The sequence below is a fragment of the Diabrotica undecimpunctata genome, chromosome 4 (assembly GCF_040954645.1).
Source record: "Diabrotica undecimpunctata isolate CICGRU chromosome 4, icDiaUnde3, whole genome shotgun sequence".
Lineage (NCBI taxonomy): Eukaryota > Metazoa > Arthropoda > Insecta > Coleoptera > Chrysomelidae > Diabrotica > Diabrotica undecimpunctata.
The window spans coordinates 31,646,158-31,665,337 of NC_092806.1; the positions used below are offsets into that span (position 1 = coordinate 31,646,158).

Genomic DNA, 19,180 nt, shown 5'->3' on the forward strand with positions numbered 1-19,180 from the left:
TTTGGTGTATATTGAAATCTCCTCGTACGTATTAAAAGACAAATTAATTTTTTTTGATCCCTTTTGCGTCGCCAAGTAATATAAACACGTTTTTAAAAGTTTGTTTATGTAAAACAGATGTGTATTTCCTTTTTATCCTTTTGATCGAAATTGCTTTAAGATATTTTTGTCGTCAAATGAACGAAATATTCCAGTTTATATGTTTTTGTTTATACTAAGTTGGAAGCGAATAATTTTTAAGAATTAACTCACTCTCGCTGGGGCGTTGTCAGAGACAGCTGCTTCTAGCGTTTGTCCAAATTTCACGTCGAATTTGTAATCTTTTGTTCTTCGTCTTACGTTATGAAAAATAAGTTTAGTGGCAGTTAATTGTTCATTTAATAGTTAGAGTTAAAGTAAGGATTTGAAATATACCCTCATTGTTCCAGTCTTTTTAATAAGCAGAGCTCCAAAGTTTGTGTTCCGTGCCCAAATTTCCAATCTCAACTTTGTCTTGTCCTATCACAGTGGAGATGAATTTGTTCGAGTGGTACAGAGTTTAAGTTCCAGTGAAGTCTAGTTTCTACCCAAAGAATTTTTGTGTAAAACCCCAGTGCAATCCAGGTAACTTTTTTGTGTTAAAATTTAAAGTAAAGATAGACATTTTTTAATAAAAATAATTTGCTTTCATAACAAAAAGTCTTTGTAATAATTACTATTGTACTATCTAATCATATTTGACATAATTTTGCTTTGTTTTTTTTTTAAAGAAGGTTAACCTCCAAACAGTAACAATTTTTTGTAAGTTTTGTAGCATCTCTCACTTGTAAACAGAGTTTAGAAACGAATAGGACATATGCAAGTTTTTCTTTTTTATTATTTTGGTATAAATCCTTGTAACTATTTATATCGTAAGTATTTTTGTACTGTCTGTTTTTGTAACTGTTTTTGGTGAGACAACAATAAATGTTTAGTTTTTTTTCTAAACCATTTTGTTTTCTTCTCTAAACTAACTCTCTAACCCCTTTTTTAAGTTTAATTTAAAAAGATATATTTTTCATTTCTAATAATTATTTCAATAGTTACAACTAGTTATTGTAATCGTTATAATTTGGCACTTCGAAGCGGCGTCCAATTTAAATTGCTAGATGTCTTTCTTGTGTTTTGTTTTGTTTGTTCCAAGAGACTTATGTAAGTGCCCCTTTGTTTCATTTTTGTAGTTGCCCTAATCCAACCCCCTTGCCATTTAACTTATCCACGACCCAGCTACTCCAAATAAACCCTGAGTGCCGTTCGCATAAGTTTCGTTTATTTTGCTTGCCCTATCTCCACTTCAATAGTTTCTGTCCCAAATTTTCAACCCCCATAATAATACCCTATGTGGTAGGCAAAATATTACGTTACAAAATGTCAAAGAAGTTTAAAAAGGATGTTTGATGAGCCTGAAAGTTCACTTTTTAGATAGTTATTTTAATTACTTTATGGAAAATTTTGGAACACGTTAGTGAGGAACAGGATGAGCGTTTTCACCAGGATATTAAATTTATGCAGAAAGACTATCAGGGACGCTGTAACACTAACACGACGGGGGACTACTGTTTTTCACTTCACCTAGAAGCTCTACAAGTGATTCATTGCAGAAAAATCTACACAAAAAGCTTCAAGGACAAAGAGAAAGAAAGTATAAACCAATTTCATCTGACTACTGAAAAATACATTACTGTGCCAATATTTCAAGTAACCTACTGTAAATAAAAACCATGATTGTGATTTAACATGGTATTTCATTAATTTTACCATATACCGTATGTATAGGGTTTTTAAACTATATAACAAAAAACAAGTTACTGAAAAACTATTTGTGATACAAAAAAACTCAGAGCAGATTTGGTTTTAGCACATAAAAATCGATAAAAATCAACTATCAAAGTCAAAACAGTTTTCAACCAAAATTTTTTGTTGGCCTGGTTAGTTGTTTAAAAAATGCCTAGACAATTTTTTTTAACAACAGTATCTACTTAGTTCCGGAATATTAGATCTTTATAATCTTCACTTACATGAGAATTTTTTCTAAATTATGTTGGTGTGCTGTTAGTAATCTTTATTTGTCACATCATTATACTGCCGTCCTAAGCCAAAAAGACCCATCTCAATATTTTAAGTTTTTGAGTTATTGCGATTTATTACTACTGTTTTTTATTACAGCACTCGTATTTATTTAATTTTTGAATTTTTTTTAGTTATTTGTAGTAGTAATGTGTTTGTGTAATAAATAACTTTGAAGATTTATTTGTTTAGAAAGTGCTTTTTTGTTAAAAATGAGATGCGTCTATTCCGCTTAAGATTTTAGTACAAACTTTAGATACGCCAAGAAGGATATTGCATTTTGCTAATATTATTATTATATATTTGCTAATATTACAAAAGAAATAAACAGCTTTATTACATACTTTTTAAACAAAGGTTTATTGAAAGTGAATAAGTTTAACATATCAGCTTACAACAAAATACTAACATTTTAGTTTGAGTCATCGTCTTGGGAAACTGGAAGGTCTTTCCAAAACTGAAGCCTGTTGTTCTTCATTATTGCACCGAGGTTTTTTATTAATAATTTTTTCTTTTTATATGAAATTCCAAGGACTTTTTGTTGTTTTTTTGGCGGGGACAGTATTTTATTTTTTGTAATTTTGGCAGTAAGAAAATCATGTGCAATTTTTGGACCATCGAAGTCATTTTGGTATGTCATAATATGGGAACCCCTTTGGACAGATACTTGGACTATTTTATTTAGATATGGCCGGGGGTTAATTTTACTAAGTTTATATTGCGAGATGTAATCCTCCCAAAGAAAAAAATGGTTCCAAAAAAAAATACGGCTTGAACAAAATCTGCAAAATCGTATAGTTTGTTGCCCATCTTTTTAATTGACAGTTCAACTTTGTGATGAAACGAATCCGCGGCCATAAATATATGGCCGGGCTCGAAATATTTTATAATAATTGCATTAGCATTAATTTCATGAGAATTAACAATGTATAGGAAAAATGAAAAGAATGACCAATTCTTATTTTGCGCAGAGCAATTATCAAGCCATAATGTTATTTTGACAGCGTCTCTCTTCACAAGAAAAAACTGGTAAAATGTGCTTATTATTTCATCTTTACTGCGTTTAAACAAGGCGTCATTCCAAACAGCTGCAAACGTTTTTTCATTCTTTTTTTTTGCCAATTGGTACAAAGCTCTCATTATAAACTGTTAGTCTGTTTGTGAAAATTGCAGTTTTAAATGTTTCTAGTCTTGGCAGCATAATAACTTTTTCAAGATCTGCGCAGTATATAATCTTACCTGGTTCATCTGGTTGACTACCATCATCTCTGTAATTTTCACGCGACTTTGTTGCTCTGTCTATATGTTTTTTCCAACTGTTACAATTATCACAGGTTTTGTCAAGATTATCTTTTGTGTGACTTTTATCATGTAGAGAAAACTCTTCACAACTTTCATATTCTTCGTGTCCAAGATTTGCTAGCGAAATATTCATCTTCTTAGCTACTACACGGTACTTTTCATAAGAAATTTGTATATTGGGATATTTAATTAGAAAATCGTGATGCATTGCCGCAAAAGTAAGGTCACTTGGAAGGTAAAGACGTTGGGGTGCATGCTCTCTCCGATAGTGTGAAATAGTTGGGTTGTAAGAATTATAATATGATTACGAATCACTTCATTATCCATTTTATTGTGAAGTTGCTTCGTGCATCTTAAGTCAGCCACAGGTACTACAGAATTATTAGCTTAGCATTATGCAATGCTGTACGGATAACTTTGTCACTTATACCTTGCATACATTTTCAGATGTTCCTTTTTCATTTTTAAGCGTATAGTTATAAGTATTATTTCTTTGATAACCGAGATCACCTACTGAAGTAGTTCTCTGTTTCACAGGTTTTAATGAAACATGATGTAAAATAAAAGATTTTCTGTCTTTATCATTTGAAAGTTTTCAAAATTCATTGCTCAAAAATTTTCTTCTCTCTTCTGATATCTTCAACGGACATTTTTTTAAACAATCTTTTCCACAACCTTCTTTAACGCTATGCTTTTTCGCAAGTGATTCATGCTTAGCTTTTTTTCTGGAACTTACTGATAATTCGAACTTCTTTTTTTTTTCGAACTATTCCCTTTGTAGTGTATTGAACTACAGGTGCTGTATTATTTACTTCAGTTCCGTCGGGTTCTACAAAATCGTCAAAATATGTAACTGGCTCGTCTTGAATAGGTTTATGCATCAATTGTGACTCGGCTGCTTCCGTGATTTGATCACATAATTCAGTCACTGTTTCCAACTCAACATTTTTTACTTCTGACGTAAGGCAGCATTAGTCTGCTTCTTCGAGAGCCTCAAAGTGAACTGGCACAAAAGACCTAGAAATATTGAGAAGAACTGGCTTTTCCGATTGTACGTGTATGGCAGGGGCGATTTCTGTTACACAATTCCCAGAGTTTATGTCGTTATTCAAATTAATGTCGTTATTAATATTAAGTTCTTTACTGAACTTACTTGCCGTGTCGCTACTACTATCATTTTCCGAATCAGGGTCAGTCGGATAATAATCTAAATCTCCTGAAACCTTACGGTTTTTATTTTTTTCCTTGGGTTGGAATGCTTGTTTAGTTTCCTTGTTCAGCGCCAACATGACCAGTTTTTTTTCTCGAAATCCTTGTGTTATGTCCATTGAATCTGAGAGGAAAGGGAGAGTTAGTTTTAAGTATTTTTAATAATAAAAATTATTTCTGGATTTTTTTAAGATGTACACCTTATTAAAAGTAAATAAGTAAAAAGACGAATAAACACAGACAAAAGTGACGCTCAGACAAAGACGGCCGTGCATAAGCTCTTCATTATATATTTATAACCTTAAAATATATGACTCACCTCTTTTAAGGTATGATTAAAGTATGATTCTGCCTAATTTTATAGAAATACCTTAAAACGTTATTAGTTCTCAGGCGCTTTTTACTTTATCGATGTCTCTCTATCATGATGATCGCCAAAATACGATCTAATTGACTAAACAAAATTAAAAATAATTACTTACCTGTCGAAAGGGTCTTGTAGCCGATATGTCTGTTGTTACAACTTTATAATAGGCGCTGTATTAAGTAAGTCTCATAGTTTATCGCGATAAAACAAATTTGTTGAAACAACGATTACTACAATTCACATAAAAGTTAGATTATAAACAGCCGATAACCGGTTGCTCGTGTGTTCTTACATTAACAACATAATTAATTTGGACGGCATCTAAATGCGCACTGTGCTTATACTTACCAAAAATCCTAAGCGAAAAAGGCGCATCTTTGAGAACCGTCATATTCGCTTGGAAATTTGATATACGTCGGATCGGCGTAGGATTTTGTATTCTTTTTTAAGATGCGTCTAATTTTATTACCAATTTTTAGGCACTATGGAGTTAAAATGCGTCTCTTTCGCTTAGAAAATTAGGTTAAACATCAGAAGAACCATAATATAAAAATCGAAAAATTTAGAGATACGCCCTTTTGGCTTAGGACGGCAGTATATCTCTGACGTGTAATGACAATTTATTTTTCTAGCATTCTACTGTGTAAATAAAATACTTGATTAAATATATACAGCTTACGCTTACATTTCCAGGTTTTGCATAAAGTACTCGATCCTATAGTTAAATAAGCCCTTTAAATTATATGTTTGAGCAGTCTGTTACAAAGACTTTTTTGTCGTATATCACTAATCCTATCGCATCCGTTGCCATCTGAAATAAAATCCTTGACCATTTATCGTCTGGATGGTTAGTTGTAGTGTGTCTGCTGTCCAGTTACGTTGGAACCCTAGTGTGAGTAGGGACACTAAATTAAATTTGTTCTGTTTCCGACAGCGGTCGACAGGAAATATTGGCGAATTCATGTTCGACTCCAACTGGCGGATTTCTCCAGGGAACACATCTGCTAATGTGAAGAGCATACTAGACTTTTTCTCTGAATCTTATTATTGTTAAAAATGTCTTTTTAACAATACGTACTGAAAAAAACATTTTTTGCGGCAAATACAACGTCCTTTAAGATCAAAATCTACTTAACCTTTCAGTAGACACAGTTTAATTTTATGTATCAGTAGTCGCACACGGTCTACTATACCGGCCATAAAAATGCTCCTCTGGATGCATTTTGTTTAAATTTTAATAAAGTAGTCTATTGTTTGTAGTTTTTTAGCATTATTTATTATTATTGACATATTTTATTTATTTAAAATGTTCAGTCTTCAAGAACTATCTTAAACAAAAATAAAACCTTATTTTACTAAGACTTATCATAAAAAAATATAAGAGATGGCAAGAAACATAATAAAATTAAGATGGAATATTGTTAGAGTCATTGCAAATTGGATTTACATGTTCCAAACAAAGATACTTTTTTGTTAAACTGACAAAAAGACAACGGCCTAACAGCCCGAACAAACAGTTTAACAAGGTAAACGATGGCCGTGAAAGCCTAACGCATTTTATCAGTCGCCTCTACGGGGAGGAGGTAACTACATACTACAGAAGACTAGATTGTCTACGAAAGAAGAAAGCTCAAGTTCTTGCGTCGTTAGCTTTTCTATCACGATGTCGGGACAACGGGGTACTACCAAATTTCTTACGAACAAATCGTTCCATCAGAACAAGTCAAGCCAATAGAATATATACACGCATAAAAAAGCACTATTACGAAAACGAATACATGATACCAGACGAAATTTGGCGAAGGCGAAGAGCTTCTAGATTTGTTTTACGTTTTGAGCAGCAGGTTGAAATATGCAGATTGGAATAAGATTGAATCCATTTGTCACAGAAAAATGGAAAATGAACTAGGAAGGAACACTGAACACCAGAAAAACAAATACGAACGCTTAACCAAACATAAGGAGGTAGAATCAGAACATTCACAGAAGGAAAGTGGTCAATCTTTCAGATAAGGTTTTAACTCCAGCCGAAACATCATTGCTAGCCAAATGGGGAAATTTTGCGATTGCACCTAAAGTTATACCTAAGGAAGATATGATCGCTAATATCGAGTCTGCGATTCGCAACTTACCAATCGAAAAAGCTGAAGAAATAAGGACATAATCAGCAAGAATTTTACATAAAGTTAAGATACCAAAAAATAACCTGAGCCACCAAGAAATCCGTACCATAAACTCGTTAAACGCAGACAAAGATGTTGTTATTTTACCAGCAGACAAGGAAAATGCCACCGTCGCGTCGCAATGAAGAGAATCTTGAGTATAAAGACATTTTGGTTTCGATTCTTCTGATGGTTGTACAAAGGGCTGCATGCTTAATTTGTTAAAACTTCTCGTCGAGTCTTTGTGGAATTGTGAGTGTTACAAGTGTAAATAACAAAGGAATTTATTGCTGTAATATTTAAAAGACTCTACAAAACCACCATAGGCCATCTTCTACTACAACGTGCAATCTTATATTCTAAAACGCTAAGCCCTTTTCTTGTCCACCACTTTACTCAAAAACCATATTAGATAATTAAAATATTTTTTCGGAATATTATTAGTATTACGTATGAGATTGTCAAGATATACTTTTGGTACAAAAATTCACTTCTGGTTTTGAGATGACCGGAAGTTAAAATTTACTTTAAGTTTTAGACCCCACAATGTATATATGGATCGAAAGCTCTCGTCCAAACGAATCTAAATATGTACTTCCGATTGTGATCCGACACCGGAAGTGACCTGAAACGCGCATAAAACGTCAATATAGAGCAAATCTGACACCGGATTCGTGATCAGCATGCAAAATTAACTGCTAAATCTTATATACTAAAACGCTAAGCCCTTTTCTTGTCCACCACTTTACTCAAAAACCATATTAGATAATTAAAATATTTTTTCGGAATATTATTAGTATTACGTATGGGATTGTCAAGATATACTTTTGGTACAAAAATTCACTTCCGGTTTTGAGATGACTGGAAGTTAAAATTTACTTTAAGTTTTAGACCCCACAATGTATATATGGATCGAAAGGTCTCGTCGAGACGAATCTAAATATGTACTTCCGGTTGCGATCCGACACCGGAAGTGACCCGAAACGCGCATAAAACATCAAGATAGAGTAAATCTGACATCGGATTCGTGATCAGCATGCAAAATTAACTGCTAAATCTTATATACTAAAACGCTAAGCCCTTTTCTTGTCTACCACTTTACTCAAAAACCATATTAGATAATTAAAATATTTTTTCGGAATATTATTAGTATTACGTATGAGATTGTAAAGATATACTTTTGGTACAAAAATTCACTTCCGGTTTTGAGATGACCGGAAGTTAATATTTACTTTAAGTTTTAGACCCCACAATGTATATATGGATCGAAAAGTCTCGTCGAGACAAATCTAAATATGTACTTCCGGTTTGCGATCCGACACCGGAAGTGACCCACAACGCGCATAAAACGTCAAGATACAGCAAATCTGACACCGGATTCGTGATCACCATGCAAAATTAACTGCTAAATGATATCCATGTCGACATTTGATGAACTAAAAATTGTATTCCGGTTTTGAGGTCGACTTCCATAATCACTTTTTTTTTATTGCATTATTACTGATGAATGTTATGTATATTCTTGCTTATATTGTTTGTATTGATCTCTTAATTTTTCTTGCAAAATAAAAATTTCATTTAAAAAACTCGATGTCAAGTTGGTCCGCTAGTATCATACTGTACGCATAATTTATCTACGGTATCAATACCACTTTTTGTGCTGTTATACCTTAATATTATTTCCGGCTTTCCAGTTGTAGGATCAACGTCGTCTCCATGGTATATAGAGAAATATAACAGAACGTTTTTGTTTTTTGGTTTATATGACACTAGTATTCCTCTTAAACCAAACCCAAACGCTTAATTGTTAGAGAAATATGCAGGAATTTGTATTTTATTTACTTTTATTGTTCCCAATAGACTTAGCCATTTTCCTTCAAGCTTATTCCAAAATCAACGTTGGTGTACCAATTGTCGGTGGTAACATTTCTCTTAAATGCGTGACTACTGCGCCGTAGTCAGGAGTGTTTGCAGTATCTTCTACCTATCAAAAGAAGGTACAGTGCCGAAGAAACTCGAAAGCTTCCGATTAGCTTTAGAATTGATCGTCATTGACTCCCACTATACCCTGGCCGCTTAATACATGGAATCCAAGGTCGCATGATCACTCAATGCAAGCATCGACAGGCGCTCGAAACTAGACCTTATGGGAAACTGTTTACACCGTCATTATTTGTGTCATGATACTATAACTTAAATGTTTTATGTATCATGATTTGTGTTTCACTTTCGCTGGCTGGTGAATTTTGTGAAAATGTTTAAAATTAATATACATCAATAACCTCTAAAAAACGGTATAAATATATTATAGCAACATTGTTAGTTCGTTTTTGTTAAGCGGTGTAAACGTGGGAAAAGTGGTAACATAGGAAGAGGAATATTTAAGAGTGCGTGCCACTCACATGATCATTCCATCTTTTCAGCGGCTTAACTATAGTCTTCTAGACAAGCTGCGTCTACTGAAAGTAGACATCTAGCTCAAAGCTCATCTTCACAACAAAACATTTTATATGTCGATAATAATTACTGGGTTGATGGTAAACAGATATAACAGGGACGATTATTTAGTTTAGATTAAGTATGGTAATTACGTCTGCGTTTGTTTTATTTCTGATAAGCCTAGATTCAACAAAAGTCTTATTTTATGTGCGTAAAATTTTAAATGTATAACTATCTGAAAGCTTCTTTTATAAAAATGTTAAGTTAATAATGGAAGACCTCTAGGAATTAATTTCTTATTTTAAATAAACATCTTTACGAACATTCTCTCCATTTTATCAACGAATTTTTGGATAATCTTTTTATTTGTTTTAATATATTTATTCCTATTACTTGAATTACTAGCATATGTTTTCACTTTATTCAAGACATGCCTCACCACCGAAGTGGACAAAAAACATATTAACAACATCTGCAAAAAAGAAGATTAAACAATTTTTCAAAGAACAGGGAGATAAGTGTCCTATATTCTATATTCTATATTCTATATTCAACATCATGTAAGCTGATTATACCGTCCTAATAGCAAGCAACGCACAAGAACTACAAAATATATATAATAAATGCGGTAGTTCGACATAGCGAAATGTTCGGTTTACATCTAAATGTTTCCAAAACTAAAATTCTAGTATTTTCAAAGACACCAACAAACGTACATTTGTACGCCAAAGGACAAATAATAAAACAGGTAACTTCCCTAAAATATTTGGAAGTAAATATTAACAGCCAGTGTAATCCAAAAAAAAAAGAAATCCTATCAAGAATCGAACACGCAAAGAAAACACTCATGAACATGAAAATATTTTTTGACAAGATCAGGTCTTAGTCTAGAGCTCAGAATTCGGATAACCCCATGTTACGTTTTCTCTGTTTTGCTGTATGGTTGTGAACGTTGGACAATGGACAGAAAAAAAGACAACAGAACAAAGAATAAATACCTTTGAAATGTATATATACAGACGGATGCTGAGAATCCCATGGGTATGAGAAGTTACCAACGGTGAGGTACATCGGCGCATGAGTAAACAAAAAGAATTACTCAGCATAATCAAAGAGAGGAAAATACAATTCTTGGGTCTTATGTTGAGAGGTGAAAGATATGTATTACTTCAAATCATATTGGAAGGTAAAATGCAGGGCAAAACATCAGTTGGAAGACGCCAGAACTCGTGGCTGAAAGACCTGAGCCGATAGTTTAACCACTCATCTACAGAAATCTTTCATGCAGCAGTTTCCAAAACTACAATTTCCATTTGGATAGAATAAGAAGAAGAAGCGATTATACTTCTTAAACAAAAACCAAATTTAGTTTATTAAGATTCTCTAACTCTGTTATTGATTTATCATGTAGTTATTAATTACCCTGCAGAATTTGCCATATTATCCAAGTCTGGAGAATATTATTGCCTTTTATTTTTTCTAAATAATTGTTTTGGATATCCCTAAACTTAGAAGATTAATAACAGAATAAATTCTGACGGAACAGACTGCCAGTACTTTTCTTCTAACTTGATTTGATATCACTAGACGCATTCATTTGAAACATGCTAAAAAAATTTGTATTTCATCATCATCATCTTGGTGCTACAACCCTTAGAGGGCATTGACCTTCTCAAGCTTTCTACGCCATTCTGTGCTGTCCCATGCTTGCATTTTCCAGTTGCCGACTTCGATCTTCTTGGCATCTTGTGTTACCCCGTCCATCCACCTCAGCTTTGGTCTACCCCGTCTTCTCATTCCCACGGGTTGCGCTGTTAGAATCTTTTTTATCATGTTCCATTCAGGGGCCCGGGCTACATGTCCTGCCTATTGCAGGCGGTTTCGCTTAATTATAGTGGTAATATCTTTACCACCAAACGTATGCTTGTAGATATTCTGCAGTTCAAAGTTATATCTACGCCTCCATATTCCGTTCTCACAGACCGCTCCGAATATCTTGCGTAGCACTTTTCTTTCCAAAATCGATGGAGCGTATTTATCTGTTTTAGTTAGCGTCCATGCCTCTGATTCATATGTGAAAACGGGGACTATCAGTGTTCTATACAGCCTTATACGAGTTTTTTGAGACAGACCTTTGCCAGCTAAGTACTTTGATAGACCATGATAACACCTGTTTGTAATTATTATTCGCCTTTTTATTTGCTCAGATGTGTTATTATTGGGGTTAACCGATGTCCCTAGATATATGAACTCTTCCACTGCTTCGAAGTTTGGTCATTTATGATTAAATCTGCGTCAACATTTCCAGCTCTTGTGTTTGTGTTAGTCGCCATGAATTTGGTTTTATTTTAATTTATATGTAACCCTATTCGTTCTGTTGCTGCTACTAGCTCGGTTAGGATTTCCGCAGTTGTCGCCCTGGTTCTTGTTATAATGTCCACGTCGTCTGCATATGCTAAAATTTGGACTGATTTATTAAATATTGTTCCCCTGCTATCTAAATTAGCGTCTCGTACAACTTTTTCTAAGGCGACATTAAAAAGCTGACACGCCAGCGCATCTCCCTGCCTTAACCCCCTATGTATTTCAAATGGGGTTGAGTCGTTTTGAATTTTTACTGCTGATTGCATCTTCGCCATTGTCACTTTTAACAAACATATGAGTTTTTTTTGGAATTTCTAACTTATTCATAGCGTTGTAAAGACTTGGTCTTAAGACACTGTCATATGCCGCTTTAAAATCGACAAAAAGAAATTTGTATTTAAATAAGAATATTCTCCAATAACTATATTACAACAACGATAAAAGATCGTAACCTACTTTTAGCAATTGGTACAACCACTGCTTGTAAATATAATAAATAATCTGTAAAATTGTTATGAAGCTTATTTCACCACAACCGTCAATTATGAACTTCTTCTTCTTCTTTGAGTGCCTCTCCTATTGGAGATTGGATATCATTAGGGCGATTCTAATTATGAAAAATAATTATTAAATACAATGTTTATTTTTGGTACTGATTTTTTTTATCAACAACGCTAAAGTAGGGCTGTTGGTCCGACAGAAATATCTTTTACTCTAATACTTACAATTCCTACAGTAACTGAATTGCTGAGAGATAGTGGACTACCCAAAGCAACTACCCATTCACCAACGGAAGTATCATCTTGACCAAATTTTAAACTGGGTACTTTATCTTTGACATCCAGTTTCAATAGAGCCAAATCAATATTCATGTCCATATCTTCTACATCAACTTTATAACTGGTACCATCTCTTAGTACCTGATAATAAAATAATAATTATCTTAATATAAGAAGTTTTTTAATATTCGTAGTATATAGTAAACTTGATTTTATGTTTCTTTGAAATATTAACTTCTTCATAAGAGTGACAATTTTGTAACAAGTATGGGGTTTATTATTTAAATAAATTATAAATTAAAAAATAAATTGTGACAGAATTTATTTTTGTCAGTGTCAGTTAGTGTATTCGGGATTATAAAAATATTTGCGAGCAATCGGAATGCGTTAGTTGTTAGGTTTCCGGTAAAGATTATTTAAATACTTTGAAATAACAATTTCTAAAACATCGCGTGAGTTCGGTCGATGATGATACATTAACAATAAAAACAAAACTGAATATATCGGCTATAATGAAGCTAGTAACACTATGCACTGCAAACACTGAATTTTCAATTAGTCAACGATTTTTATAAACAAGATTTTAAATTGGACATAGACTCTTCATTATCTCCATTATAAGCTGATATGTTCATAAAAGAATTTGAGCAAAACTTTGTGTACAAACATAACTAGAGTTTGGTGGAGATATGTGAATGGTGTCATGCCAGTTAGCCTCATGGACCAGAAATACCAATCAAATTTTTAAGTGACATTAACTGCAAAGAAAAATCATAAAAATTCACCATAGAAAATAAAACAAGAACTTACTACCATTTCGGGATGTGTTACTGAAAAAGAAGAATGCAGAATATGTAACTAAAGTCTGCAGATAACTTACTCACAACAACAAATATTTAAAGTATCATTGAAACTACAAAATAAATAATATCAAAAAGCGAATCATCAATTCATCATTATGATGGAGATTAAAACATCTTAGGAAAGAAACCTACTGACAAAGCCTTGAATCAGAAACGATTATTCGTAATCATTTATAAACAAAGAATTTCACAAGAATAAATAAAGGAAACAACAAAGGAGAACAATAATATATTTATTCAGGGATTCTACAGTATTGACTGCCTTCCCGCACTCAACCGTTTCCATCTCTCTCTGTTGTCCCATTCTCCATCGTTTAGACCTCTCTTACTCATGGCGTCGTCTACTTCGTTTCTCCAGGATTTTCGGGGTCGTCTTTTTTTCCTCCTTCCTATGGGGCTCCATTCGGTTATTGTTTTTATCCATCTGCTGTCACTAGTTCTTCTTACATGTCCATATGTAAGAATATATATAACAATAATACCATACGTAAAACTCTATTAGAAAAATTAAAAAGCATAGGAAATATTTTTTCTAAAACCAACTAACACTCAGAAGAGATCAAAGAACTGCATTTGAAAAATATCTTGAAACAATTTTTATTTGGGAGAAACATCAAGATCAAGTATTAGGATAAATGAGCATAAATCATATAGTGAGCATAAAACATATAGTAAAAACAGAGATACAGATATGCAAACATACCTGGGATATGGAGCACATAGTACAGTCGAAATATGCATTGCTATTAATAATTCTGATGGTACAACAACATCTGTACTCAAAATATAGCTACTTGCTTACAAGATCGAGTTCAAATAAGTCAATTGTTTAATTGGTTGTTGCTATCCAGCGCAAATTAATAAGTTTTAACATGTTTTAACCCGAACTGGAGGATTATTGAGAGAAGATTGCAATATATACTATAGCAGACATATCACCCGATTTCGAGATTGGCAGTGGTTTCCTAGTCAGTAAAAAACAAAGAAATAAGTCATTGACTATAAACCTTTAAACAACAGAATATTGTATCTACGTCGTAAAGAAAAATTCTTTAATTATTGTTTGTTTAGTGTACACCTACGGAAGAAAAGGAAGATGACAACAAAATGAAATCTACGATAAATTGGATAAATAAAATGATCAATGCCCACACGTCATGACGTGAAAGTAATTGCTGAAAACCTTAATGCAAAAATTTGTAAAGAGCAATTTTTCCAGCCAACTATAGCATTTGGGAGCTACGTTACATAAAGTGTCAAAAGATTACAGGCTGATAGTAAAAAACATGATAGAAAGAAAAACAAGATTTCTCCACATCATACATAAAAGAAAATGGAAATCCCCTGACAACAAAACCGTTAACCAGATAGATAACATCCTGATAAAGGCAAGGCATTCTTTCGATCTCATAGACGTCAGAAGCTGCCGAGGTTCTAACATAGTTCGTGACCACTTCCTTGTAATAGCAAAAAAGAGAGGAAAAATATCAAACTGAAAGCAGTATAAACATGCGAAACAAGATAGAATTAATAAGAATAATCTGCGCATTGCGCGTTGCGAGAGTAAAGGAGATAAATGCATGAGAAAATAAAAAGCCTGGAGGCAGGATGGAGAAATTATGGACAAAAACAAAAACACAACAATTGAGAAAAAACAGTAATATTGCAGCAAACAAACCAGTTAAGTAAAACAAAACGAATAGTTTAACAAGGAGTGCCAAGATAACCAAAATGGAGTATATCTTAAGACCAACCAAACAGGATGCACAAGAAGACCAAATATGAAATATCGGACCCTAAAAAGAAAAGAAAAAAGATTACATAGAAAAAAAAACAGGCAATTTGGGAAAAGCAGAAAGAAAATATTCTAAATTATAGGGCCTCAGTCTTGAACCGACGGCTTGAATCTTTTGACGCAAAATTTAATAGTCATCATATCGAAGAAGCAGATAACACCCTAGCAAATCGAAAAGATTTAAATCTATTGAACCCAAACGAAAGATCATTTACCATTGAGAAGGTTGTCCAAGCTTTTAAAAAGCTTATACTTATAAATAATAAGTCACAGGAAATCACTGATCAAATTTGTAATGAGTCCTATAAGAATGGTGGCGACGAGCCATACCCTATCAATGGTATCAAGGCTTGATATGCCCACTCCATAACAAAGGCTGTCGCTTCGGGGTAAAAACTACAGAAGTAAGTATAACCCTGTTAACAGCTGCTTACAAATACTAGTAAATATTCTCTACAAAAGTCTTCAAGTTTACACAGTGGAAATACCTGAAAAATACAAGGTCGGATTTGCTCTAGGAAAATTACTAATTTACCAGATTCATTAAATAAGACAAATCCTCAAGAAAACAATAGGATTTATTATTGAAACCCATTATCTATTCGTCGACTTCAAGGCATAGTACGATAGTGTCAAGAAAACAGTACTATGTCAATCAATACGTGAGTTTGGTTATAATATAAGAAAAACTTATCCGACTAACGGGAATGGCACTGTCTAATTTCAAAGCAAGTGTTCGGTTAGGTTAAGTTAGGCAGAGAATTCTAGAACTTTTGAGATAAAGAATAGGCTGGCGCCTCCCTTTATTCTATCTTTCCTCATATTTATTATTGATTTGGCAAAGGCAGTCCAAAAAACATGAATTAGAGATGACGGTACTGTTTATAATCGATCGATACAAAACTTAGGAATGGAAAACAGTCCTTTGAAGTCATATTTTAGAACGTATTGATACTTTCACGTACATTGGCTCGCTGGTGACTTAACTAATTTAATCGTAAAGATAGGGCACACTATGCACTCCAAAGACAGTTCCATTCAACAAATATCTAAAGCAAAACTAAAATTAATATACACAAAACACTGTACAGACCGGTCCTCACAAATTGGGGGAGAAACATTGACCCTAACGGAGAAGGATACAAGACTTTTGGGAATATCCAAGAGTAAAATACTCCGCAAAATATTTGGAGCTATAAACGACCAAGATCAGTGGTACAAAAGATATAAGTACGAATTATATACAGACCAGAATTTAACGTTCATTAAAACACACCGATTCAGATGTGCATGGCACATAATAGGAATGCCAGACAATGTAAACACTACAAAGCTAACCACACGAACGCCTGTAGGAAATAGGTCTTAAGACCAACTTAGGGGTATTAAAAATTAGAAGATGGCAGCTAGTCGCTAGAACTTAACAGAATGGCAACGCATCTTGGAGCAGGAAGGGACCCACAAAGGATTTTAATTTTTATAAAATAATATTTAACAATACCAGACTTTTTGTTTACATGTGCATCGAAATAAATATTTATTATGTAAACTATATTGTTGTTAACTGTAACATGTCCAATAGTATACCAATTTTTCTTTTAAATTATTAAAATTGATGAACTACGAACTAATATATTAAAAGGCAAAATAAAATAAAAAATCTATAAAACTTACTGCTGTTATTATGGACTGTGGTTTGTTTAGGATGACATGCGCATTTGTAAGTGCCCAACCGTCATCACTAATAATAAATCCAGATCCATTTGATGTTATTAAAGGGAGTCCATCTATATCTTTTTTAACAGGATCTCTAATTTCTAAGTAAAAGACTGCCGGTGCACATTGAGTAACAACTTTGTTAATAAAGTTGTAGCGTTCCCTAAGATTTTGACCGTTTTCGGTAGGTTCTGCTGGTAAACTGGTTATTGTGTCGGTAGAGTGTGACCTGGTTAGCTCACCCATATCTTTTCTATACTGATTAAGTTTATTTTTTGATTCTTTGGCCCTTCGAAGTTTTCGGAAGTACAGAGAACTTAAAATTAGCGCAGGTACTCCAAATATGGCTATTTTCTTTGAACGATTTGTAGTATTAATATTTCGATATTTGCCATAGTTTCTTACGCCAATAAATTGAAGTTGGGGAGTTTTGTATCGTAATTTTCTGATAGTTTTCAAATACCTGTAGGAAGTTGAGCAATTTGTTGACAAACATCTTGTAAACATACCAAGAACCCTACTCATTGATTATTCTTATACTGTTTCATATTAACTGATTTTTTTATGTGTGAGGATTCTTAACAATAAATTTGGAAAATTTTGACAAAGTTTTTTTAATGACACATGAAATGAAATTTATATCTGAGTTTACATGACAGATATGCACTGTTTTTCACGTCTTTTACAGAAAATTTATTAGATCTGCCTTTTATAAAGAAAATTAAGACACTAATAGTCTAAGATCCCACTGCAGGATCACTATGTTCATAACGTAGTTAATCAAACTCATATTTTTACATTCATTTAAGAATAGGAAAGTACATTGATAATTTTTCGACTGTTCTAACAACCATTCAAATTTCGTCATTTTGTGTCATGTGGAACAATTTCACCCAATCATGTCAACATTAGACTGATAATTGCATTCAGTTCAATTTTTAATCCCTATGACAACACGATCGAGTTTGACAACTTCATCCAAATAAATTTCAAAATGTCACGTTTCGGCAATGAGAATGTTCAAAGTATAAATGCGCTAATCAAAGAAAAAATTCATGTACTTTTAATAAATAAATGTTTCGTTATGTTGAGTTATGATTTTTTTTTTTTTTCGAAAAATTATCCGCCGAATATCCCTCGGACATTGATGAATGCCTCATAATTTCATGACAAATTTCTCAAGCTCATTGCTTGGTACCAAGGAACGAGCTTTCGATTGTCATGAAATTATCTCGTCTGTTATCAATGTCCTAGAGATATTACTACTGATAATAGATTGCTAGTCAAAAATTTACCGCAAATAGTTTTAATTTAATTAATGATAATTAATTTTAGATTAAAAATTTTATTTGGTTCATTTATTTTTTGATAATATGTATATTATTATGCAAGTGATAATATGTATATTATTAATGCCACAGAATACACTTAATACTATCTATAGACGCATGCTTTAAAAATACACCTGACATGTCAAACCAGTGGCATTGCGCGTTAGCGTTACTTTTACTTTATACATATTTGATCATTTCATTTAGCAATTTTTAAAGGGTTTTTACCCCCATATTTAGTGGCTATTTCCATTTATTAACCTGTAAGTATTAACCACATTTTACATTAACCTTAGTCAAAACTTAAATTATTTCATGTTCTTCTTAATTATGTGGTTAAATACTTTTTAGGACACTGATGATGGAATACTTATTCCGAAAACGTTTTGTCAATTTAACATAGCCCAAATGGGTTTTTTATATACCTTTTTATAAAGGATTGTATTGGAAAATTTTTTTAATATATGGTATACAGCCAACTACAGGAACTTAGTTTCCTTGTGGATTATACATATTTGATACCTTGCTTTATTAAAACCCATTTGGTCTCACTGTACATACCTAATCGTCTAAGTACAGCAGCAAAAATGGCCTAGTAGTGACACATCTGGTAAAAAAGTTGTACTCCACGTGTATGTCCAATTCTATTAGGAAGTGTTCTACTAGATTTTCACAAATTATACCCTAGGTGGCGCTCTTCTTCCTAATTTTTGCCGCAGTAATTATAAGCTAACCTCCAGAATTTCTGTTGGATCATTAAAGTGTTTG

General features: G+C 33.1%; 1 protein-coding gene across 1 annotated transcript in view; it reads right to left on the reverse strand.

Annotated features, from left to right (window-relative positions):
* Nucleotides 1-17,740, reverse strand: part of LOC140438198 (serine protease HTRA2, mitochondrial-like) — a 34,787-nt gene extending 17,047 nt beyond the window's left edge. Inside the window, exons 1-2 of the mRNA XM_072527908.1 lie at nucleotides 17,040-17,740; nucleotides 12,654-12,848 (exon numbers count right to left, since the gene is read on the reverse strand). Coding sequence (XP_072384009.1) covers nucleotides 12,654-12,848; nucleotides 17,040-17,606 — 762 coding nt within the window. The 5' untranslated portion in view covers nucleotides 17,607-17,740. The remainder of the gene's footprint in view (nucleotides 1-12,653; nucleotides 12,849-17,039) is intronic.
* Between the last annotated feature and the right edge of the window lie 1,440 nt (nucleotides 17,741-19,180).